At 41.3% G+C, this 25,119-nt stretch overlaps 2 protein-coding genes across 11 annotated transcripts in view; both read left to right on the top strand.

The window, feature by feature from the left end:
- The first annotated feature begins 147 nt into the window (after positions 1-147).
- Positions 148-25,119, top strand: part of PHF21A (PHD finger protein 21A) — a 130,299-nt gene continuing 105,327 nt past the window's right edge. For 2 of the 10 annotated variants that reach the window (XM_057404030.1, XM_057404024.1), the window contains exon 1: positions 150-292. The gene's annotated coding sequence lies outside the window, so the exon portion shown is untranslated. Of the gene's footprint in view, positions 293-22,518; positions 22,757-25,119 lie in introns of those variants that run through there. The other 8 variants (XM_057404026.1, XM_057404028.1, XM_057404031.1 and 5 more) reach the window with 6 other exon arrangements.
- PEX16 (peroxisomal biogenesis factor 16) overlaps positions 365-25,119 on the top strand; it is a gene marked incomplete at its 5' end in the record, with an annotated part of 167,329 nt that continues 142,574 nt past the window's right edge. The window contains one exon of the mRNA XM_057403884.1: positions 365-414. Coding sequence (XP_057259867.1) covers positions 365-414 — 50 coding nt within the window. The remainder of the gene's footprint in view (positions 415-25,119) is intronic.

Raw genomic sequence — 25,119 nt, 5'->3', positions numbered from 1 at the left:
CGGTGGAGGTGGAGGAGGGTGACACTTGGGGTGAAAGGAGGAGGTGACACATTGGGGTTGGGGGGAGGAGCAGGGGAAGGAGATGACACATTGCACTGGGGATGGGGTGGGGGAGGGAGGTTTATCCCCTCCCCTCCGGTTTCCTTCAGGATGATTATTTCCAGGCCCTTTTTCTCTCGGTCGGGTCCTTTCGCCGCGATGCTGTCGGGGAAGTTTTATTATTATCTGGGAAATGATGCCGCTTTCCGCGATGGATAATTCATAGGAAACCCGCTGCTGCGGTGCATTTTTTGTGCGTTTTTATGTATTCCCCCCCCCCCCCCCCCCCCCCCTTTCCTTTCATTCGTCTTTGTGGCCCGAGCAGCGCCGGGAAAATTCCGTTTCTTCTGCAACTTGTTATTCCGGAGCCGGGCCTGCCCCCCCCCCCCTCCCCGCGCCGGGGCTGCCCTTCCCGCACAGATACGGGGCTGGGGCCGGGGCTCCCGCTCCTGCCCCGCTCGGCTCTCGGCCTTGGCCACGGCTACTTCTTCATTCTTATTCTTTTTCCCTCCCTCCTGCGTCCGTGTAGGTGGAGTGTAGCTCTATGTGGGACTCTGCCATTTGGTCTAGTGCTCTTGTGCATGCTCCTTTCTTCACTTGCCTTCCTGCGGGATTTATTGTTATTTTTATTTTGATGGTGATGTATGGGATTTTTTTTTTTTTTTATTATTCCGAGTTTTTCCAGCGGTAGAGTTTTGTTGGGTTTTCTTTTTCCCCCAAAACACCTCTGCAGTTCGGTGGATTGTATGCTGAGGTTTTTAGGTGAATTCGGATTGGATTAATACATGGAGCTCTTCATTCAACTTCTTCTCAAGTGTCAAAAAATGAGGCTATGAACAGATGTGTTTCAATATGGAGAGATTTCCAAGTTCCTAATTCTTGGGGGTGGAGGAAAGAGTGCCATTGGAGAGTGGCTTTTGTTTTCGATTGGTGAACAAATGTCATCACATTTCAGTCACGTGCTGTAATATTCTTTGTTCAGCTATCAAAGTATGGTATCTACTACACCTGTTCCCACTTTTTAATTGTAAGTAACGGTGATTCTTATCCTGCAAATCTTATACTTGTGGATAGGGAGTGCAATTCCCATCTTCCTCCCCCCTTCCTGCCCCCTTGGATGTTTGTTTGGACCCAGGCGCTGAGCTTGACAATGAACTTTTGTTCACTGTGGAGGCTGCGTGTAGAAAGGTCCCACTGGGGGTAATAACTTGCGTGTCATGAGGAAGTTGTGTGCGGTGATGTGCGGTGGGTCTGAGCATGGAACAGTGCGGTGGGGATGTGTGGGCACTCATGGCAGGGCTCTGGGAAGGGGCAGGCTCCCCTGGGCCAGTGGCATTTTCCTAGCTAGGTACGCTGTTGCTTGCTCTCAGGTTAGAGGACAGATGCTCCCGTGCACCCATATAGATAGATACATCTTTTTTTGCTTAGCTGTAGCTTTTCAGGTATTAGAAAGCAAAAGGGTTTTGGCTGTTTACTTTTTTTTTCTATTTGCCCATTGTGCTCACTTCTAACAATGAAGGCACCTGCTTAGTTTCAGTTTTGGAAGTCAGCCTCCTCTGGCTTTCCTGGGCTTGCCTGTAGCTTGCTGGTGAGCTGGATGTGCTACATAGTGAGGGAATGTTTAACTTGGGAGAAAAGAGGCTTATTTTGGAGCCTAATTTATGGAAAAAAAAAACAACAAACCCATGCTTTTCAAATTGGGAGAAAAACCCCCAAACCCCTAAAAATCTGAAAATCATAACTTCTACCCAGTTAATATGTAATGCTGAAACTTTTATATTGAGCTTGATAGCGATTGTGTACAATACAATTTTATAGTTTATATTTAAATAGTGTTGTTAGCTTACTGACATGAACTGGATCTTAAAGTAGGAAATGAAACGTGCAACTACCCATGTTAGTTGAAGTTAATCACTACACTTTAGAAGGATCACAGGCTTTGGGAATATATCTGGGCATGTTTCATGATAGCTGTGTGAAACTGTTTCTGTGGGGGCATTTTCTTTTTAATTATTCTTTTCTAGAAAGGAGTTTTCTAGCTCAGTAAATGAAACTTTAATACTGTATTAAAAAACCCCAAACAGATGAAGTGCTGCTCGAATGTTTTTAAACCTTTCAACCTTACTGTGCTAGGGAAATTAGGTTACTTTATGCTAGTTACATCAGCTACAAGTTTGAGCTGATAGAGAAGGGAGTATGAAGCAACCTCTTTATCCATTGATTTCATGTTGCGTAGTAGCATGTCTGGAGTTTGACTTCAAGGTCTTAAGGGACCTTGTCCAGCTGAAGGTGCTTGCTTGCTAAGTACTTACTGGATGTCAGCTATGTCGTACCCCCAGTTTTTATTCACACTGATCTGAGTGACAGCAAACTTGAAGTGGATCCCATTAGTGTGATTTTTTTTTTTTTGTTTTTTGTTTCAGTTAGTGATTTTTAGTGATTCTTTTGCAGTTACCTAACAGAGTTGATGTGTATAATTCAAAGTGTCCCATTAAAGAATGTTATTAATAATTATTTTACTGTTGGTCATCTTAAGATTTCTACCTGAAAGCTTTTAATCTTTGCTCTTCTCTGTGTGCGTCCTAAACTGGATTTGTTGTGAGGTCGAAGAAAGCATTTGAAAATGTTTTTCTTCCTTTAGGGAATAAAAATACAAAACTTTCCCTTCAAAGAACTTAAAGCAAAAGTTGGAAACTGAAACTTAACGCTGCTCAGAGAAAAACACTGTTGTGTTTTCCTGCTTCAGAGGAAGGTTCACTACTTTCAGTTTAGGTTTTGTAAAGATCTCTCTTCACCCTAGGCCATTCAGATTCAGCTGTGTTTCAAGTATTAGGCCTAAATAGTTCTTGTTACAACTTTCCTTTTTTAAAGATGAGGTTTTGTGTATGTCTGTGAAACTTCACTGTAGAAATTAGAATTGAAAGGAAATGACAAATCCTTGGGCTGGATCCGTACAAAGGAGGTAATTTTACTGTTTTTTTATTTTTTTTTTTAAATAAAAGTGTTTTAATGGCTCCTAAAAAAGTTGTTAAATTCTGTGTGCAGTTCGGATGCTTTAATAATGGGCCTGGCTATCACTTGGGTTGCTCACGCTGTTTGTTTATAATGGGCGTGATTCGTGCATGCGAACACATTGTAGCTGTTCAGTTCCTGTCTACTTAGTGTCAGACCCATGAAGACCTTTATTCAGTCAAGTGAATTGATACTACTGGAAGTTATTTCCGATGGAGATTTCACTTTCATTTCAATACCAGTTGGTAGGAACCTTGATGGACTTACCTTGTTTCCTATGTTATGGGTATTTTGCATGGGTACCAGAAACTCAAGATGAACATCATTTGAGAAACACATGTTGGTGACTTAACCTTTTTACTGTTGTTTTGGGTTTGTTGTTTGTCGGGTTTTGCTTGCTTAAAATCTTCCAGAAAGACCTTAGTAGTGTGATAGGGCTTTGCTTTTCAGAGTGCCATCATGGTGTGATGTGAGCTGTAAAGCAGCCCAGCCATCAGGAGGGGCTTCTTGTGTAAAAAAGGCAGTGCTAAAAACCTATTATTAAGCTTCTAATAGTATTTCTTCACTGTCCCCTTCACCCTTTATGCTCACAACTGTGCAGTCACATGTGTAGCTGTGTACTAGAAGTGTAAGACTCCACAAAAGGCCTGGCTCCTCTATGATTGTGAATTGCCCTTGTTCAATTACTCTGTGCCAGAAAGCAGCTCGCATCCTGTTTCTGATATGTTTGAACTGCACAGAGGTTTTTTAGGAACAAACCATATACTAGGAAGGTGGGGCAGTGCACAGGAGGGTTTTGAGGTGTCTGCTTAATGCACGGGGCAAGATATTTACTTCTGTACCCTGTAAATAGAGGGTAAACTGAAGGATAGTTTTTATAGGTATCTTACATTAATATTTCATGTTCACTATAGCACAGAGCTGGTGTCTGGCTTGTGCCAGTGGCAGGATATGCATTATGCAGGCAAAAAAAGAAGTTTATTTACATTTGGGGATGGAGGGGGACTTTGTATTTTCTTATTTTCCTTTTTTCTTGCTGTAAATACAGTCTCATTAAAAACAAAACAAAAAGAAAAACCCAAAACCAACAAGAGAACAACCCTGTGTTTCTTTAATAAGTTTTCAACAAATTTTGGCTCCTGCACCTTACCAAGTTCCTCACTGGTTTAAAATTGGTTAAGTGTGATTTTAAGTTTGAGTCTGCTTTTGTTATGTCAAAACCTCACAAAAGCAAAATGGCAAGTGTGGATATAGAATGGTTAAAAAATATACAAAGATCAAAAGAGATTTTAAAATGTGCTTAGTGCTGAGGAAAGGTGCATTCGTGTGACATCAGACTTGACAGAATCCCCTGTCCTTAACATGATTCTTAAAGCTATAGAAAGTTCTGAAAGGTCCCTTCAGTCCGAGAGCATTGCCGTGCCTGCTGCCCTAACAAAGCCCAACTTAGCACAGCATCTTTTGTTTTAATACTTTGATCATCCCCGGCTTTTGAGGAAGGAATGCGCTACTTGATGTTGGCTTCTCTGCAGCATTTATTTTCTGTTTTACTGTTCACATCATTGTAATACCTCAGTTGGAATTAGCAAGCACCCTGTGCCTTAAAAGCTCTTTGCTGAGATGGTTTGACCTCTCGTTCGTTCCCTCTTACCTGAGATTTCACATTTGCTGTCATTGCAAACACTCACTCTTTGATCAGATTGTATGCTCAAAGCATGCTTTAAAGACCCCACACCAGAAAACATGCATTCCTCCCCCCCCCCCCCCCCCATCCCCCCGGCCAGTACTATTTCCCCCCAGCCCTAACCTAGTGTTTGTTGTTACTAGTGGAATGCGTTTATAGATAGTACATTAGGCACAGCCTCACTCCTTATGTGAGCTCTGTTGTAGGCCATGTTCACACAGTTCTGTGCTTTTTTTAATGTCGGATCTCTTAAATCGTGTGTTCTTCAGATCGGCCCTTCCACCTGACTGTGCTGTGCCTGTAGGACAAAAGGGAACGTTACCAAGTTCACTTGCTACAGGAATTGTGTGTGTGCCTCTTTGCTGAGGGGCTCTTACCATCGCATCTGTGATTAGAAATGTGTTTGGAAAACGTAGCCCGTGTGTTTGTGGAATGGCTATGTGGATGTGTGACTGCTTAAAGCAAGCGAGGGCAGATTGGAGCCTGTGCCTCTAAGATGGCCTGTGCTTGTACTTGGTCTCCAGGCCTAGGAGAGGAGAACTCCAACACAGCAGCCGAGTGTATGGTTGGTTCAGTTTCGTTGTTTCTGCCTGTGAAATCCAAGCTGTCAGTGCGAAAGGGAGAAGGAGCATTGATTCCTTCCCTTGCTCCCCTCCAACCCTGCAGATCCAAGCGTTGTTAACTCTGTGGATCCCGAAAGCAGTGCAGTTGCAAACAGTTAATTGAAGAGACCAAGTAGTATCGTATTGAAGCTTTAAATTGTTTTAACAAAACTTCTGAGTAATCGCAATAATTATTTTCTGATAAGCTGGCTGATAGTAACTATGGCAACAGCTGTCTTTGGCCTATGGACAGTATTGCTGTATTGACAAAACCTTCCGATGCTCCTGTGGCCTCTTGCCTCAGTAGGGGAGTGCATCAGGATGACTCTAGGGTGACTGGAGCATCACTGTTTGTGTCTCTGTTGCAGTGGGATGGTGTCTTTCTCTTGGGTCAGAATCGTGGTCCTTTTTCTTATGCAGTGCTGCCTGCTAGCTTGGAAACCCTGCTTGTTTGACAGGGACTAGTGAAACCTAGAAGGACTTGGGTGGAATTATATATGCATATTACTGTTTTTTAATAATAATAATCCAGAGCTTGTGGGAAAAGGGAGGGAAAAGAAAGGAAGACTTGCTCATTTTGATCCCTGGTTGTTTCCTTCCTCGATTAAAACCTTCTTAGAACAGACTGGTAGGGGGAGCTGCCCTTCCCTTTACTGAAGTACAGCGTATTCCTCTCTGAGGCCTACGCCGAGACACAGCTATTCAATTTTCAGCTAAGCTCTGCTTTTCTTTTTGCAAGAGAGGCAAGCTCCTGCTTCAGCACATTGTAGAAATGGAGGAAGAGAGTAATTTGTTTCCAGATTAGTAAATTGTGGACAGGGTGAATATGCCCCATAATCAAACATACTTTTCTGATTGATATTCAGAAGAGCACACTTTAGTATTAGTAAATGTAGCTGTCTTGGGGGTGGGGGAGTTCTTACTGCACTTTACCATAAAGATGTTAGAAAGTATGGCCCATTCTGCATGTTTGAAAGTAGCTGAACTGCTGATGGTGCTTCGGGAATTGTTAGTTAGCTGATGTTTTTTTTTACTGAAGTCTTTGTCCTCTGAAGTTCGATGTACGTGACTGGATATTGATCGAGCTTTACCTGATGACTACTAGCAGCAGTCTCCCTGTACAGTATGTATGTGCTGTTTGCTGGCCCGTGCAAGTGTGCAATATGGCCTACATCTGGTCTCATCTTCGGTAAGAATGTGGCTCCTGGAAACTACAGGCCCCAGTATGCAGTGCTGTGTTTTTATCTGAGTAGCCTGCCTGGACTGCCATATACTATTGCATCCTGGGAGCTGTAGTTTTCCTGAGCAGAAGTTGGAGATTCAGGGTGATAAGTGGAAGATGCAGTGATGTTGTAGGAACTGAGTCGCTGATACCTTTTGTAGTGCATAGTTGGCCAGCTTAAACCTGTGTTGTTATCACTGTGTAGCAGCACGTATTTTTGTTCACAAGTTGAAGACAGTTTGTAATTCAGAGAAAAGCAGTCAATGGAAGAAGTTTTCCAACTGCCTGTATGGTTTTGTACAAAGGATATATTAATAACTACACTTACACCTGGCTTCAGCTGTGCTGGCAAGTGTCCTGTTTGATATTCTGGAGATTTTTAACCTTTCAAGGCAATGTTCTGGATGGAAACCTTCAGAAGGAGGAGGCAACGTGGTTGCTGCATTCACCCTTCAGACTGCTGCCCAACCATCACAGGAGGTTTCTGTCAAAGCAGAAGGGGATTTGAGTGGCTCTTTATCTCCTGACCTCTCAGCTCTGTTTTTTTGGGGTTGAATGATGATGATGTTGCTGTACACAACATAACTAGGGAGGCTTCTATGGGTATTGTGACACCACTGCTGGTCACCAGGGAGATGCAGGGTCCCAAACTCAGGTGTTGGCAGCGGCAACCACCCGCAGAGTACATCTGGTGAGTTTTGGCCTGCATATTTCAGCACATCCGGCAGGTTTTGGCCTGTGTGTTTCAGCCCTGGCCACTGCGCTTGAACTTGCTTTGAAGGTGAAGTGTTCCTGGAGTAGGGGTAAGGGAATAGTAACTTTCAGAATGCTTATTTTTTTTTCATATCCATTAGGAATTGTGTGTTTTTATTCAAGATGTTAACTAACAGTGTTCAGTGCGATTTGCTCAAGTTAACCTGGATGTTAATTTGAATTCAGTTGTTAGTCCAGTAGCAAGTTTTAGTGTGTGCTGTAGTCATGTGTGCCATGTTTTGGGTGCTGTAGTTAAGTGCTTGCTCACTTAAAAACTAACTTTAACTGATCCAAGTCAATTTCTTTGTTCTTCAGCTTGTGTGGGAGAATCATGAAGAAAGGTTTATATTTAAGTGCCAAGTGCCAAACAGGATGAAGTAAACCTGTTTGATGTTTCTGGGGAAATTAATTAGAGCTCCGGTCTTGGAAGAAGTCATGTGTGTTTTACTTTTAAGTCCCGCAGAAGTTGGAATATCTGAATGCCTAAAATCGGAACCTATATAAATAGTAGTATGATTAAGACCTCTGAACTTTTAATGTTGGGGAGTAGCTTCTTTGTATTCACCATAATTAGCTTATATCTATATCTGTTTTTGGCAAAATTCTTTTAATAAGTGCCTGGAAATTCCACTCAGTATAAATTTAAAGTTCCTGTTTGCTTCATAGTTGTGCCAGCCCTCCATACCCCACCAGATAAACAAAAAGTTGTGCTCTCCTTTACTTGCACAGGTTATTTAGGCGGTAGTAGCTTCTTTGAGGCAGGGAATGTATTTTGTTGGCATTGATGCATTGTATACTGTGTACCTTGCTGACGCTTCTGTTTAAAACTGATACAGAAGGGTAAATCTATACAGAGAATCATCTAAAACCTTACATATGCTGTAACAAAGTTTGTAAACAGATAGGAACACTTAAAACTGTATTACTAGCCCCTTCACAGCCCATGTGGAGCAAATTGCTGACAGGACACGCAGTTAGTTGAAATAGTAACTATTAGTATGTTGACATGATTAGAGAGGCTGTCATTGTTGTAGCGTAAGGATGAAATTCCCTTTCAGTGGCTGCTTGGGCCTACACAACAGGCGGGAGAAGAAACCAAGATAAATCTAAATGTAGTGGAAAGATGATGTATCCTGTCCTTCAAGGATGTTTTACCCTCTGTAGAGAGCCTGTGACAGTGCCCTTTGCAACGCAGCTGTATCAGGGTATTCTAGATAAGGAATGTGGGTAAGAGGGATGTACAAAAGGGTTTGATGCATAGTTGTAAAGAAAAACTCTCCTATAAGTACTTCTTATCTCATAAGAGCAAATGTGGCCTGACACAGGAGGACATCCTGGCCCTGCTCGAGTCGTTGGGAAGCTTCCCAGTTGAATCAGTAGTACCAGGATTTCATTGTTTTCCCCTAAAAAGGTAGTTTTAAGTGGATTTTGCAGAACCAAAACACTTGACAAAGTTTGAAGAATCTGGTGTCTGTTTGAGATACTGCTGCTGCCGGCCCTTGGGGGATCTCACACCAGATACTTTGTCTCCTAGTGTCTTTGCTGCTCCTTGAAGAAGTGGATAATACTGAGCTCTTGTAAGTCTTTGTAAGAACTTGGAATCTATTCATTCAGGGCTTTTGCTTAATTTAACACAACAAAATTTTACATGAAAGCCAGAAATTAGTCCATGATGTATCCAAGAAATGCTTTTTGTCTCTGCCTTTTCCCTCTTGCCCTTGTGACCAAACTGCCCCAGTTGAGATGTTCAGTCTGAAACTTGAATAATCTGACTTGTGATGGGTTAAAAACCAAAGTCCCAATAAAAAAAAAGGTTTTTCCCCCCAACCTTTTTCATAACTTCATGAAAGGGCTACAATGGCCTCTATTACTGATAACAAAGGTTTTTTTGCTAATTTGCATCTAGCTGGAGCTCCAGATACCTTACTGTTACACTGCTGCTTAGCTTGCAGGAATCGTCTCTGATAAGCATCTTTATCATGTAAATCTATTGTTGTGTATGGCATGTATTTGCAGCATTAAGGATACTCTTGTCAGCGACCCCAAACGGAAGGGATGTGGCTACCTGAGCTTCCCTTATTACCCTTTCAGAGAGTACATTCTGGTCAGGAATAAATGGGGATGCACTAGCAAGGTTTGTGCTGTTTTTGAACACCAGGTACCTGTCCTTGAGTCAACTGCAGTTCCTATGCCAGAGAGTAATCCTACCATACCATACCCCTTCTAAGGCATTCTCTGAGGATGCTGCTGAAATCAGTGTGCATTTGTTACAATGAAACTTTTTTCAGACATACCCTCCAATTTCCACCTGCATTTTGGCATATTTCACTTTTCCTTTGAATTTTATACTCTCAAGTAAATATGGAAATCCCCCCCCTTCATATAATTCTTATTCCTGTATGTCAGTTTCTTCTTGGCTTAAAACTCGCACTGTCTTCCCCCACCTTACTTCTTGCAGGAATTACATTTGGATGCCTGGCTGTTGATGCAGAACTCTAATAGATTGTGCAGTGTTTAATGAAACACTGCAGGTTTTGCAGTCAGTCAAAACCTGATGTTGTTGGCCTCTTTAAATGCATGCTCCAGGTTAGTGCCTCGCTGTGCAGTATCTTCTCAGCTGCAGAGTTGATTAGTTCAGCACAGCTCTGTGACTGTGTGAATGCCACTACCTCAGGTTGTTGTTTTGCACTGACATTGTCATTGCTATGAAGTTGCAGGAGTGAAAACACAGATCTTGGGTTTGCTTCTTCCTGATGCAAGATAAAAGTGTGATTCCTCAAAACTTGGGACATTCTTTCCGGTTTCCTTTTCTAACTTAATCTTACACTTCTCTGCCCATGATCAGTTTTGTCCAGAAATGCTGATTTTTCCTTGTGTTAAATATATTGTTAATATAAAGGGTGATCATGCATAGAAGCAGTCTTATTCTAAGGCTTCTGAAAACTTTAAGGAAGGGGACAAGTATCTGTTAAGTCCCTGCTTGTTTGTGTCTTAGAAATACTGTGTATTAGATGCACCTGTATTTTTCTTTCAGGTCTATCAGAGACTCCTGCAGCCCCTTCAGGAACTCTTGCATAATATGGATAAATGCGATCTGCATAGCTTTTCCGTAATTTTTGCCACTTCTCCACTTATGCAGGATACGTTTTAAGCCTTCAACTGTGAAACTGCCACTGTGCTATTAGATTTTGTTTTCTTTACACTGCTTTCCATGTCTTTGGTAGTCCAGTAAGCAGTTAAGACTCGCATGGGCTTCTTGGAGATCAGAAGTTGTATTAGTAGAGACTTAAAATCACACAATAAACTTCCATGTATGTTTCTTGTTCCTCATATGGCTTTTCCACCCCCCACTGTTGTGTAGTAACCAGAGTCTTAAATTGAAAGGAGCTGGGATTTTTCTCAAAGGCATTTTAAAAGAAGGAGGAAAAAAAGTCCTTGAAAGAGCAAGGAGAGAAATATATAAGGACAATGTAAGGAGAAGAGTGCATGACAATTTCTCTGTGTATGTGGAGAGAGATGTGTTTAAACATCTTTTTTTAGCACAGCACAGGACTCTTAAAACTGGGCATGAATTTTTGGATAACAGAATTTATTAGAAGAGTAACTGCAAAGAAGTTACTGTAATGCTGGGCACTGCCCTGATACCACAGCAGTGCTGTGACTGTAAACATGTTATTGTGTTGGTCTCTGTGGCATATGCAGTACTAGTTTGGTACCCCACAGTGTTTTGTCTCGTCTGCTGTTATGGTTAAGCCTTCTTGCCATGTGGTGGCTGTCTCTATCTCCCAGGACAGTGCTAGAGTAGGGTGGTTGTATATGTGGAATCAGTAGGTCCTGCGAGAGCGGCTAAAGGTTATGGTGATTTTGGTGTGAAGATATGTCAAGGAGGAGCGTCCCTCAGCAGCATGTTACTGTGTTCTCTGCGTGAAGCACCCTGGGAATAGGGCCTGGCTCCTTGGGAAGAAAAATAGTTGGAGAGGGAAAACTGCCACAAGAAGCCTCTTTCAAACTGCCGCTGCTTCTGTGTAATCAAACCATCCTCAATGATACCTTTTCACTCTATCAGCATTGTGAGAGTTGAAAATGGTAATGCCTTTCAGTTATAGCTGGTTATAAAAGCCACTAAAAATCAATAAATCTACAGTTTAGTATTTCTGTTTTAAGTAGACAATCAGTTACAGATCCATGGCAATCAGTGCAAGTAAAAATGTTTTGGACACTTCATTTTTCTTGGAGCTACTTTGGAAGTCTACTTTCATTGCCCAGCAGCCCTGCACTTAGCTTTCCTTCCATTAAACACTAATTGTATGCGTATGCGATTGCATGTTAGGCTGGCACAGTGCTTCAGTGTTGTGTTTGTGTGATACAGCATGTAAATCTTGCTTACATTGAATAATTATGGTTTTGAGAAGAAAGAAACTTCTGTTTCTGTGAAGTGTATGGTTACTTGAATTCTTCCTTTCAGATTAGTGACTACCATCAGTACTCCCACATGGAGTGTGACTACCCCAGCTACAAATATCATTCTCCAGATGCTACAGTTCCCATTTGTGTGCTTTTGAGAAGGAAATAAAGCACTTTTAAGGGGTAAAGTGGAAGAATGTAATAAAAGGGGAAGGCAGAATTTGAGCTTGATACCTGTGGCTGTATGTTTACAGGGAGCAGTGAGAGTGCCAGCTGACTGGAATGTAGGGGAAGAAAAATCAGAGCACATCGGTGTATTAATTTTGGAGTGCTTCCTGTTGACTTGTTAATACTGCATGGAATTTGGCCCAGGCAATCTGCTGTTGTGAATCAGCATAGTTTATTCACTTGAGTATAGGTGTGCCTGTTGTTACTTGAGGATCTGCTCCACTTCAAATATAACAGGTCATTCTGGTTAAGTAGTGGTATTCCCATGTTTCGGATTAGAAACTGAGGCAGAGAGAAACTGATTTATTCTGCATTACAGTAAATTTATTGAGGACTTTAAGTTAGGAACAGAGGCCCTCACTTGCGTGTTTAATCCAGTGAACTGCCTGCTTCCTTCAGGTCCTGAATGCTGCTACCTTGTAAACAAAACCAAGCCTAAAAATGATTTACTGATTAAGTACGAGTGGTGTGCAAGTAAGTAGAGCTTACCCCAAAGGAGCTGAGATTCTTGTAAAACTGGTTGTACAAAATAAATAGGTTGCTTGTTTTTTGAAGTGTTGGATATATTTTTGTTAGTTTACCTTGGTTTGTGGGAAAAGTGGAGCTTTGAATGGGCATGGGAGACCACCTGATGCCAAGGGACATAGTGATTAATGAACGTGAATTTGAAATCCAGTGAGGTCTGACTTGCATGGGTAAGCACTGGTGCCAAGAAACAGTCCTGAGAAGTTCTGCACAACCTGAAAGAACAGAGAAAAAGATGGTGGTGATGGTTGTTGCTGTTGAAAATTTTTGTCCACCTTTCCAGCTCCCTTGCATTATGCTGCATTTAATACAAGAAATTGCATATTATCACATAGGTATGTTTTTACAGATACCGTTACATGTCTCAAGAGGGCCAGAGTTAAGGTTAGTGCTCATATTTACCAACCTGAAACATCCCCAAAATGTACTTGGTCTATGACCAACGTGTGAGTGAGGATCCTGTAACTTTACTGCTTAATATCACTGTTTCTGCATCATACTTTCTGACTTACCATTCCACACAACTGGCTATGTTTTGATGTGCAGCAGGCGGAACACTGAGTAACTAGTGTCAGTGCTGAAGTCTTGCCTACGTGTTAAAACTGTTTTGTGTACAGCTTATGGGGGCAGAATTCTCCAAGTCTCCCAAGTGAGTACTGTTCAGTGACAGTTATCTTGTTCCATATTATTTGGACAAACACGTTTTCCAAGTGGAAAATTAGCAGAGTCAGCAATACCCAAATTTCTGTATCTGTCCCAGTTGGCTGGATCCAGCGTTGCTTCCACTAACTCTTCTGGTGCTGCTTAATAAGGACGGTATATTCCAGTGCAAACATAAAAGGTATAGCTCCCTTTCTGCTCGCTGTCTGCTGTAAATAGATCACTTAAAAGTGTGAGTCTGCTTAGAACTTTATGTGGTTGATTCTGTGACTACCCATAGCATCAGGCTTTTGGGTTCTGATGGGATGTTGAATTAGGATCTTTTAAATGCATGTCTCTTGGTCTCCAGTATCTCCAGTTACAACCCTTAATGGCACTGCTTGAGGTGTCTGCTGGTGTCTTAGAGTATTTGCAGAGCTCAGAACTTTGGCATATGCCCCCCTAAGGTCTCATTAGAGTTCCTGTTTTGAGATTGGTTCTGCATAAATCTTGATTGACTTTCCACAGTAAGCTGGTTTAGCGCAGTCTCTTTTACTGAAGTGTTTTTATGCTGTGACATCTCAACTATGTACCTGTGGAGACAGCTTCAAGGCCAAATACAAGGCAACTTCAGTAACAACTATGTCTCATACTCCACAATGTGATTTCTGTAATGCAGGCTTCTAGTTTTGGTGATCTCTTGATTTATAGATGGGTGTAACGAAACTTCGTGGAGTATCTTCTGGTGTTAACAGTTTAGTGACTGGCATGCTTCTCCTGATCACGTGCAGTTAGCCCCACTTACATCACTGCTTAATGAAATGATTCTGCAATAGTGAATGTAGATGATAGATAACGCAATTCTCAGATATGTTGCCTTGGCATTAAAGTGCTGAGATCCAAAGAGAGAGTGTTGGCTGGCATTTTTTCAGAGTGAAGACTTTCCATTCTTGTTCTCCATGTTGCCAAAGGAAGCAGTTCCGCTTTACATGCGAGTGTCATGGAAATGTGAAGAAACCCATTGTGGGAACTTTGTTGCACCAGAAGGGTCAGCCGGCATCATCACTAAGACCAGTAGCTTGGAGTTGCAGGCAAATGGGCATAAACCATATAGAGGTATCCATACAGCTGCCCAGTTCTTCCTCTGTCTCCATGCAGCATAACGTGCAAGAATGAAAAGATGGCTCAAAATCATTGCCTGTATTTTGGACTATATTGAAGTCAACTGATTTTTCCTGTATAATAGTTGAAGAAGTATCAGCAGATAAGAGGGAGAGCAGAAACTCCCCTTGAACTTAGTAGGAGAACAAGAGGATAAGCATTTGTGCTTTATTGTGAGCAAAAAATGAGTGAGATTTGAGAGGCTTCTTGGTACTGCTCAGAGGTCTTTATATCTTGCTTAGCACTAGACTTTGCTCTCAGTGACGGAGCACTTCAGAAGAAAACTTTGCAAGTTATGTATCTGGAAGATGAACTCTGTGCCTATGGTGGGCTTTATTAATGGGATGGAGAAGAGAGACATGTTGCCCCATGGATAATCAGCAGAAGCACTGAAGCATGAATATACTCACTACAAACACACATGTTACGAGTAAATCTTCCTTTAGTTCTCCTGGGGTTATGAACAAATTCAAGCTGAAACGTGAAGCCTATGGAGTGAGAAGACACATAGCAAAGCAGAAGTTCCCAACTACAAATAAACTTTCTTTGACTTGTTAGTTTGTTGTGCTGTTTGTTGCAGGTGTAGTTTGCACAAGTAATCTTCAGGACAAGGAGGGTGTTCTGCTGCTGTTGCTGCAGGACCAATTTCAAGGTTTTACTGACCTAGATAACAAACCTTCCTCTCAAAACAAACTGAAAGAACTCCAAACCAACCTGATACTAGCCCTTATATGAAATGAAAGTGAAATGTTAGCTCACTCTGATATCCTTACTTTGTTGTCTTTCTGTGTGGCTTAAGAGATTTCTCATGTAAACCAGGTCATGGTCAGCTTCCTTACCAGAGTAGCTGGGCAATAATGGCTTTGAGGCAGTGTCCATGTCTCATGAAACTGATCACGGAGCTTCTGCTTTTTTATATATATTTTAATCCTTGATACTTGCTTGTTCCTGTTAAGAATGATAAGCTTACTGGGTGCATCTGTCTTCATCTGACTGCCTACAGCAGTACTGAAAGGTGGTGTATGTGTACTGGCCACTTGCTTTGTTTTCCAGACCTGTTGTAGTTTGGGCTCTAGAAAATGAAACTTCTGTGTTTCTTACAGATTGAGACCTGCTTGTTTATCCTACATGGCTTTCAGCTTGGCTATCTTCAAAAACTCATCTGTCAGGGAGAAGGAAGCTGACAGTAATGAGGAAGCAGACACTCACCAAATTGTTCAGGCAGTGCTTTTGAGCAGGATTAGCAGTACTTCCTAGCAGAATGCTGTTCAATGTTTGTCCTGGGCCTCAGCTTGAGGTTATGCATTTTCTGTGACAGTAGTACTTCAGCTAGGCTTCCTTATTAAAAAGGAGAGAGCATCCAGTACTGCTCCAGGGTCAGACAGGACCTGATGACTTTGGCAAGATGAGATTTCTTGGAGAGAAGTCAGGCATTCATCTACATATTCCCTTTGAATCCATTGGTTCAGGAGATCTTTCCTCTGGTCAGCTGGGAGGAAGCCAAGTTGTTGCCAATCTTAGATGGGTCTTGGCAGTTTTTCCTGCAAACATCCATGGCTTATGTTTAATGCTGCTTTCCAACTTTCTGGGTCTTTCTCTGTTAGGAGAGACTAGCTGCCTGAATGCCTTGGCTGAAGTTGTGATTAGTGAGGGGCTTATGAAGAATTTTTCAGCAGTCTGATGGGTTATGTAAAAGAAAATCTGTACCCTTGAATATTTGATCATGTCTTTATTCCGGTGTTGTGTTATATTACGCAATAAGTACAAACCAGTTTGATTTCTGCTTCACAAGTTACAATTCCTGCTTTTAATATTACATGCTTGAATTATAGCCTGGTTTATTTACCAGAAGAACCAACCTCCAGACCAACCCAAGGCATATACCGGTATGGCTGCTCAGTGTGATTAAATGTAAGAGCTAACATACTGTGCTGGACCAAATGTCCATCTAATCCAGCATCTTGCCTTTATCAGTGGCCAGCAGCAGCAGCTGACTGAATGGCGTAGGAATGGGTGAATTCTGTCAGCTGCTGAAATATTAACAGTAAATTTCTGACAGACACTTGTTTAGCTGCTGCCTGAGATGGAAGCTACATTTGGGCTATTGCACTGTGAATAGCAACATCAAACTATTTATAGGTGAATTCGTTTGCTGCCTTTTTGAACTCCATTTCTATCTGTGGCTTCCATAGCATTCCAGAGCAGCAAGTTCCACACAGTTTAACTGCATTTCCTGTGAACATGGTGGGTTGATGGGAGAAAACCAGTTTCATTTGTTTTAAACATGCTCCCTAGTTGTCATTCCTCTCCGTACTGTTTCTAGCTCTCCCCTTTCTGAGGTGGAGCAGCCAGAATTACATGCAGTGTGCATCACAGCACAATGTTCCCTGTTTATTCTGGTTCTGGTACCTTGTGAGATTTTTCCTGCTGCTGGGAGTTAAACTGTTTGCTTGCAATAATCTCAGTCTTTTTCGTAAGTAGTAATGCCTAGTTTAGACTCATCGTTGTGTATTTATAGCGAGAGCTATTTCTGCCACTGAGTATGTTACTTTGCACTTGTCGGCACAGGACAATAAAATGACAAATGAAAATCATTCGGTATTATCAGATCCCCTCCAACTCTTTGAAGTTTGCTTTAATTTTAACTGTCTGCAATAATGCAAAGCATCATCATGTCTGCAAACTCCTTTTTTGCCAGATCAGTTAAAAGTATGTTCAGAGACTCAACCCTCATCCTTTGTATGGATCCCTGCTTTTTGTCTATTTAGCGTTTTATTTATTTTCAGCCTTTTAATATATTCTTAAGAAGGGGGAGGTTCTCTCCTGGATTTGACTCTTGAGTTGGCGTGGGGTATACAAATGGGTTCACCTTCCTGTTAGTTTATTGATGCAACGTGGCGTATGACCCTTTTTGCTCTTCCAGATGTGTATATTCCAATGTCCCTTTTCTTTTGCTTTGAAGTTAGATGTCCAAAAGCTTCATTTCATTAAGATTGCAATCTTCAGTATGAATGCTCAGAAGGGAATGTTCTTCAGAAATGAGGGGGTTTGGGTTTGTTTTGTTTTTAATGATGATTTCAATGGCCAGCGTTAGCCTAGTACCATGAATTATATCAAGTTTGTCATGTTTTTGTAACGACCAGTTGTAAGTTTATTGTTTTGAATAAATACCAAGAATCTACTGCCTATCTCTTTTTGTCATCTTAGTAGGATTTTCATCTGTTTTAGTTAAAACTCTGGTTTGAAACCCCATATCTGGTTCACTCACTCAGCTTTGATCTCAGTGATGGGTATTATGATCAGTTTTAAGGCAGTTCGAGAGGCAGAGGGCAGGTGTTAACTTTCATTGGGTTTATCCTTCTTTAACTAGAACATCTCAGCTTTGTTTGGGGGAAATTTATATTAACTAGTTGAATTTTTAGATAAGTGGGAACAGACACTTTTCAGAGCAGAAATATTGCTAGAAAATACTGCTTATTTTGGTGGTTATGTTTCTACATGTGAATTTACCTTTCCCTTGCTGCTCAAAGTATTGATTGGGGATTAAATAATTAGACTGACAGAGGAGTACATGTGTTTGCTCTTATCATATCTGAGGGGTAGGAAGAAGGGCTGTGACAGACACTTCTGTCCAGAAGACTTCTAGCCTGAAGGACAAGACGACTAATGAGTCATGTATGAACTGGCAGATGTGACATCCAGACTGTGACAATTTACCCACTGTAGGAATTTCATCCTTTACTTCAGCTTTGCTGGGTGTGTACAGATTGTACACACTGATATCTGGGTGGTTTAGATTATTGTTGGGGGAACCATCCCCCTTTCCACTTCCTTGCTATTTGTGCATTTGGGAATTTAAAGGATAATTTTACATTATTATATTCAGCAGCTCTTAGCAGCTTGTGCTCTTGTGTGGGTGCATCTTGTGATGCTTTGCAAGTTGTGGAAAAAATGCGTTTTTGGTAAGTTAGTATTAATCTGTTGTGGAATTTGAACAGTCTGTAGTGTACTTGTGTGACTGCAGCAGGAAGTTAATAAATGCTAAAAGTTTAATTCATAAAAATTAATGTTTTCTTGACTGCTTGTGTAAGAACTTTTATGCAGACTTTAGAAATTGTAGACCTGACTGGGATGTCCATGAATGAATGTGTTTTGGTTTTGTAGCACATGTAACCGAAGCAGCTGAAGTTTGCTTTCATTCTTTGCCTCTGCCTGGACAAACCATTGTTCTGTGTATTAGCAAACTTTATTCAGACACTTCTAACACATACAAAGCCAAGAAATGAATACTTGCATTGTTCTAAACCAGGTTATCAGTATTGTGTGCTTGTGTTTGGAAGATGAAATGGTTTAAGTGACTTGATAGAGGCTATTCAAATTAACTAGTTCTGAAACAGGCAACACATGCTACTGCTGATCCAGGAGCCTTTGGTCTGTTCACTAACCAACCATCCTGTCCTCTTCAGAAAGAAAGTACTTATCATTCTGCCTTCTTCCAGGACTGGAGCCTGTAGTGTCTATGAAAGGTAGATATAAAAGCCACTTCCCTCCCCAGAACCTGTGCCAGATATTATGTGCTTGTTAATGCAACTTGAGAAAATAGGACTGAAGTAATTGGAATTCTTAATGTTTCTTCAGTAGATGGTTTGAAAATATGCTATTTAGTACAGGTTAAAATGACAATAGGGACTATTATTCACTAGGAGTGACATCTGAGACATTAAATGCATCTTGTTTTAGAATTCTTTAAAATGCTCATGTTGTTCTGGGGACTCAAATCCTGCCTGGTGCAGGATATATGTTTTCTTGTAGCAGAGGGTGTGCAGGGTGGTGGTGTTCTGCTTTTCCTTCCTTCTAGGGCAGGTGTTTCTTGGAAAACAAGGGGCTGAAATAAACCTTGTAATTCAGTTCAGGTCTATTGTGCAGAACAGAGAGGGGGAAACAGCTGCTCAGATTTTGAGGTCAGAAAACAAACCTGTAATGGGAAAGAGAAAGCAGGTCTTTCCAAGGTGCGTGAGCAAACTTGTGTATACAGCTGTTCTCACTTGTCCATCTCTTTTGTGTTGGTTGTTGTCTAATACTGAGTTCCTTAGGACTCTGCTGTAAATGTTTGACATATCAAGTGTTGTCAGGGTTCCCATTGCAATATGCTCATCAAATCGGTGTTTAAATAATTATGTATTTATTAAAGAGAAGAAAAGCTTCAGGTACTCTGGATTGTCTGGGAAGTCTTTTAATTGCTGTGGAGCCTTCCCTGGAAGGAACAATCTGTGGTGATATTGGGAGAAGGGGAGATTGGGTTTGGGTTTTCTATTTTTGGTGTGGATTCTTTAATTCTTTAAAGAAAAAAGTGCAATGAAACTGTTTTTGCCTCCAGTATTCAGGTAAAACTTGTATTTCTGTACTTGCCTCTGAGTCTCAGTGTTCTTTGAAGCCTTATGTGTGTGTTTTTATGCTGTATTTTGGTATATGTTTGACCTCCAGAACGCTACCCCTTTTTGTTTAGCCTATCGAGATGAATGTTGAGACTTCATCTCTACCTTAGTTCATGCTGTTGTGTTTCCCTGGTAGTTTTGTGTCAGTCTCATGAGACCGTGTTGCATCAAGTACTTTACCCAAAATGTCATTCAGGGTGAAGCTATTAAAAACTGTGGTTTTTATCGCAGTGCTCCATTCTTGCCTGGATAAGAAAGTTCATGCTATATAGAGACCAAACTTCTTTATTTGTTTTTGCTTGTCTTGAACCTGGGTGTTGCAAAGCGCCAAGGTGGATTAGGAATCCTACCAGCAGAAAAATGCTGTATTAGATGCAGCAAAAGGCTCAAAGTAGCTGTCAGATTGGGATTAACCTGGCAGAGAAATCAAGTTCCCTATAAAGAGAACACTTGAGGTACTTGGGCCACTGCTTCATTGCACTTTTATTTAATAGCTCTGTTTGAAAATAAGCAGGAATTGGTGTTGAAAGAGGGAGAAATAGGTGAATACTGAACCAATGTTGGACGTGTGTATCTGTTGAGAGAATGGGGTGATGTGAATGTTCAGAGCCCAGCAGGAAGCAAGTGAGGAAAGGGATTTTTTTGCCCTTGGTGGTATGCTGTGACAGCAGTGCTGCAGCCTGAGTCCTGTTGCATTCAAGGAACAAAACCCAACACCCGATGATGGCTGAGAAGCTGCAGGGAAGCTGATGTAGCGAAGAAGGAAAAAATTAGGGCCACATCTTGCACAAATTGTGATTCCCTCGTCTTAAAACACAGACGCTGAAGGGAGCAGAGAGGAAAAGCAGATCTGGTGGTTTAAATGTGAAGGGAGAAGGGGTGGACTCGGGCTCCTCTGCAGCAGCACTGCACGCAGCCTACCTGATTTAGGCCTAGCGACGGCTGCGTTGGAGGCCTTGGGAAGGCAGATAGCTCAGAAGCGTGACGTGCCTGGGAGTGTGTACAGCCTGCATGCGAGATGCCAGGGGCTGGGCCTGACTTCCCTTCTAACAGCTCTGAGAATGTAATGAAATCCCTTCTCACTCACGCTTTTATTTTGGGATGGAGGAGGAGAGAAAGGAGCTCTCGATATTCTGTCTAGTTCCGAGTTTGATACAAGCGTGTTTTGCCTAATTCTGTTTACTGCCTATTTATTTAGGCTACTTGTAAAACATGTTGATGCCTCTAAGTGCTCTATCATAATTTAGCAGTCCACAAAACTAGGAACTCGTGAAAAGCCTAATGCTGTTTATTTTATTAATTTAATCTCTACCCAGAGCAGACTGTTCTTCTTATTAGAGGCTCTTAAGCTGGTCTGTATTTCTTGTTTTGTGGGCCTCTGTGCTCTGCAGATCAGGGATGCCAAAATGCCAACATACCGTAATGAAATAATAGCTGAGGAAATAAAATAAGCTTGAATAAAAAGCAAATCAAATTCAAGTGGAGAATGTTTTCTAGTAAATGTTGTACTTAGAACGCATGCTGTATCTATTCAAGAGCAGAGGAAAATGTGATACCTTTCTGGTAGCAGCAGAGGGTCCTGGCCACCTTTCACAGGGTTCTGAGCACCCAACTGAATCAACAGAAGTCTGAGGTTTATTTTGCATAGAACTGTGTGAAATTAAAGTGCCGGTATTTTGTCTAGGAAAAAAAATAAATCACTTCTAGCAGGTGAGAAGCTTTTACCTTTTTCATCTCGTTCTTAAAATCTGAAGAGGGATTAAGAAACAAATGATTGTTCTTTGATACTTTTGTCATGTGAACATCTGTTCCCTAACAAATCATTTTCATGTTGGCTTCTGACAATTATTGAGAGAGAAGGCAGTGACACATTGGAGCCAGTGATCTGTAGTGTTGTAAAGGCAAGGATTTACTTATAGCGTCTCATTTTGAGCCGTCTCGCTTCAAGTTACAGCAGAAGTTTTACAATAGATAAAATGAACTCCTGGATTCTTTTAAGTATATTTCAATATCATAAAATACAGAACACAAAGGTGTACATTAGCAGCTAATTTTCAAGTTTACGCTGCTGTTTTTTATGTACATAAAAATGGCCTTTTTTTATGCATCTGCTAGAATAATGAAATTGAGTGGGGCAGTTTATTAGAAGAACTGTGCCAAACAGGAAGTGTTGGACCAGTGCTTGTTCCGGTATATTGACATGAGAGTTGACCCATAGCAAAACCAGCACTGGTTGACTTGATTTTAGTTTTTAAAGTACATCTTAAATGATGATTTCTCTCCTTAACCTTTTTAAACAGTCTCTTCTTGAACAATACAGTCAACAAGTTAAGAGTTGTTATCCCTGTGGTGTAATGAAGATAAGCAGAAAATAGGGATTTCTATTCTGCCTGAGTAACCAGGAGCACACGGAGAATTCACATGCCTGGCAAACTCAGATGCCATTTCCCCCCCCCCCCACCCTATAGGTTCTGTAGGTCTCCCAGTCTCAAAAGGAAAGGAATGCGTCCCTGTGACTGGATCTCTGAAAACATAACCCTCAAGCCAAATTTCTGACCAGGTAAGGAAAGTGAAAGATAACTCCCTGATGACTGCTGTAGTTAAAACCGAAAGCAGCAAAGGGCTCAGTCTCCTACCTGCTATTGCATACTGGAACTTGACTGCTGAAGGAAGGTCGCTAGTCTGCTAGCCCAGTGCTTTTGCTGTGTAAGCTATTGCTTGGTGCTCCTCAGACCTATCTGTGAATCACTTCAGCTTTCTGTGGGCTCGCCCACCGCTCCCCCATAAAAAGAATGAGGACTGCTGGTGGTAGGACCTTGCAGCTGGAGGAGAAGATAAAGGAGAGAGCCTTGGTTAGAAAGATTAGCTGCCTGTGGGAGTGTCCCAGCTGCAGGATGAATTACATGAAGAAAGGGAGGCAGAACTATAAACTCTGTGCAGAGCTGGGATTTAGTTAAACCTCTTGATGTACCGTTAGCCTAATCTTTCCTTGTGCATGCTGGAAGAACTCGGCAGGTTTCGTGGCCACTCTGAGAGAAGAGCTTTACTGAAGGTACTGCATCTGATTTGGGAAGAGCTTTAAAAATATGGAAGTATAAGTGACTGCCTGTTGTAAGGTACCCATCATAGAATCACTAACCACAGTCTACATTTTTAACTGTTGGGCTGTTGTTATGTGTGTACCTAGCAAATGTCTGCTCTTTGTGCGCAGGTAACATCAGTAGAAACTCGTGTTGCTCATCTCTCTAAATCTGTCACTGAAAACCTCCTCATTGCTCCTTGTGATGCTTTGAACATGAAGTCCTTGTGATTGCAGGGCTTGTCTGTATTTATTGCTGTTTTCAGTTGTAAATGCGTGTTAAATTTTGTTCAACAAATTTTCACATTAGTCTTCTATTTCTTAATTTTAAAATGCATCATGTAATTGTGTCTGTTTCCTGCCTGTTGCATGCAAGTTGCCCTTCATCAAAGTACTTTTAACGCTTATTTGTTCCCTAAACTCTTATACTCCTTTAAATAGCTTTCGTTCTACTTTGTAAGCATGGAAGTGGTGTAGGCAGGATATTTTTAAGATGGGAGTAAACCAGGGTGTCTAATGGGCCCCCTGCTTTTCTGAAATCTCTTCGGCAAGAAACTGCAGACTCTTGGGATTCTGTATAAGTGTAATAGGAAGGTTTTTGTAATGCAGAATGATTTTCTAGAATATATACATTCCCTTTAAATTAGTTCATACATTCATGTTGAATAGTCCTTTAACAATTCGTATTCTTCCACCTTGGCTGTCTCAGCTGTGCAGTCACAATACTTTGCTCTCATTGAAGTGCTAGATTTAAGAACACTTTGATTTGCAGTCACTCTGTGCTAACACTGAAACCGAAAGCTTGTGTTTGCTGGTGCTGTTCTTATGTGCTTGTATTTTGAACTGGCACTTTCACTATTTTCTCTCTAAAGCCTGGAAAAACATGCAAAATACTTGGTTGCTTAAAGTCATGTATACTTCCCTTGTCCTGCCTCCCCTCTCAGGAGCAGTACCTTTCCTTTCCTTATCTGCTGAGAATATGTGTGCGCGGAGGGGGTGACAGTGGTTTGTTTTGTTTGATTTTATTCCTCATCTTTCCTGTTTTGCTCTAACTTTTTTTCACTTGTTTGGCATTTCCCCCTACTGGCAGATTGAGTTAATAGCACTTTCCTGCTCCAGAGATGGAAGTTGTCCTTGAATGTCACTGTTTTGTGGTCGAGGTGTTGGCTGCTTTTCTGATTGTATTCTTAGCGTCTCTAGTAGTTAAAATACAAGGAACAGTTTGAACAAGCAGGGGATGCGCACATAGTTGAAGTTCTCCCCACCACAAGTGAAGCAGCACTTCCAGTGCCAGTCAGAGATCCCTCTCATTTTGCATTTCATGCCTGCAGCCTTGCAGCACTACTCATCTCCCTTTGTACTCTGGACTTCTTCCCAACTCTTAGGGCACTTCTGCCTCACTAACACATCATTCCCACAAGCCAATTATTTCCAAGATAAAGTGGATTGCTAGAAGGGGAAAAATAGTGTGGCGCTCAGGATGAAATTTCTCCTTGTGTTTAAAAGAATAAAACAAGAAATCGGAGGCCATCCCATTCTGAGTGGAATTTAAGTGGAGTGTGTGTGAAATACTTTAACCAGTACTGGAGTGATTTTCCTTAAGTTTTTCTTGTTCCTTGCACCTTCAGTTTTAAAATCAATTACTAGGAATCTTACTGTGTGTGTTTCCTATAAAGTAGTCTTCCTTCCTCCTCAGAACTCCTTCTCTGTCTCCTTTTCCCCAATATTCTTTTGTCTCTGAAGTAGGAAAGGAAGGCAGAAAACTTAGTGGCTGGAATGAGCAATTTGCAGTGCACCTTAAGAACAGGTTAATGGACCCTAAGTGCAGGTTAATGAACTGATTTTTTCTAGGCGTGTTAATAAAAACCACCCCAAAACAACACAAAACCTCCTCCAAATAATTTCCTTTTGTGGGCTAATGGGCTAGTATAGCTAGGAGCACACAACTCCTGGCTTTTGTTAAGCGTTTCATTCTTTTTCCCCTGCCAGCTATAGGTACACTTTTAAAACACATTTAAAATGATTTAAAAGAAATCCTGATTTAAGACATACCAGATTAATGAACATTTTTGGACGTTTAATTGTTAAACTTTTTCTAAAAAAAAAAAACCACAAACCCCCAAAACAACCACCCAGTAACACATTTTCAGCAACTTTATGTGGTAGAACAAAACTCCAGGCTCTGTCTTTGACTGATTTATGTCTTTCCATCAAGTAAATATTTTCATTTTTGCAAGAAATTACTTTGCTCTCAGCTTTAGATGTGGCACTTTGCTGTTGCACTGTTAGTAAAGCATTAACTTATAGACATAATTTGGCCTGGGGGGTTCCTCTTA

The sequence above is a fragment of the Pezoporus wallicus genome, unplaced genomic scaffold (assembly GCF_028554395.1).
Source record: "Pezoporus wallicus isolate ANWC-B61680 ecotype Strahan unplaced genomic scaffold, APGP_CSIRO_Pwel_v1 contig_8673, whole genome shotgun sequence".
In the NCBI taxonomy this organism is placed as follows: domain Eukaryota; kingdom Metazoa; phylum Chordata; class Aves; order Psittaciformes; family Psittacidae; genus Pezoporus; species Pezoporus wallicus.
Note: the sequence above shows the minus strand (reverse complement) of the source record. Positions and strands in the feature narration are given on the sequence as shown.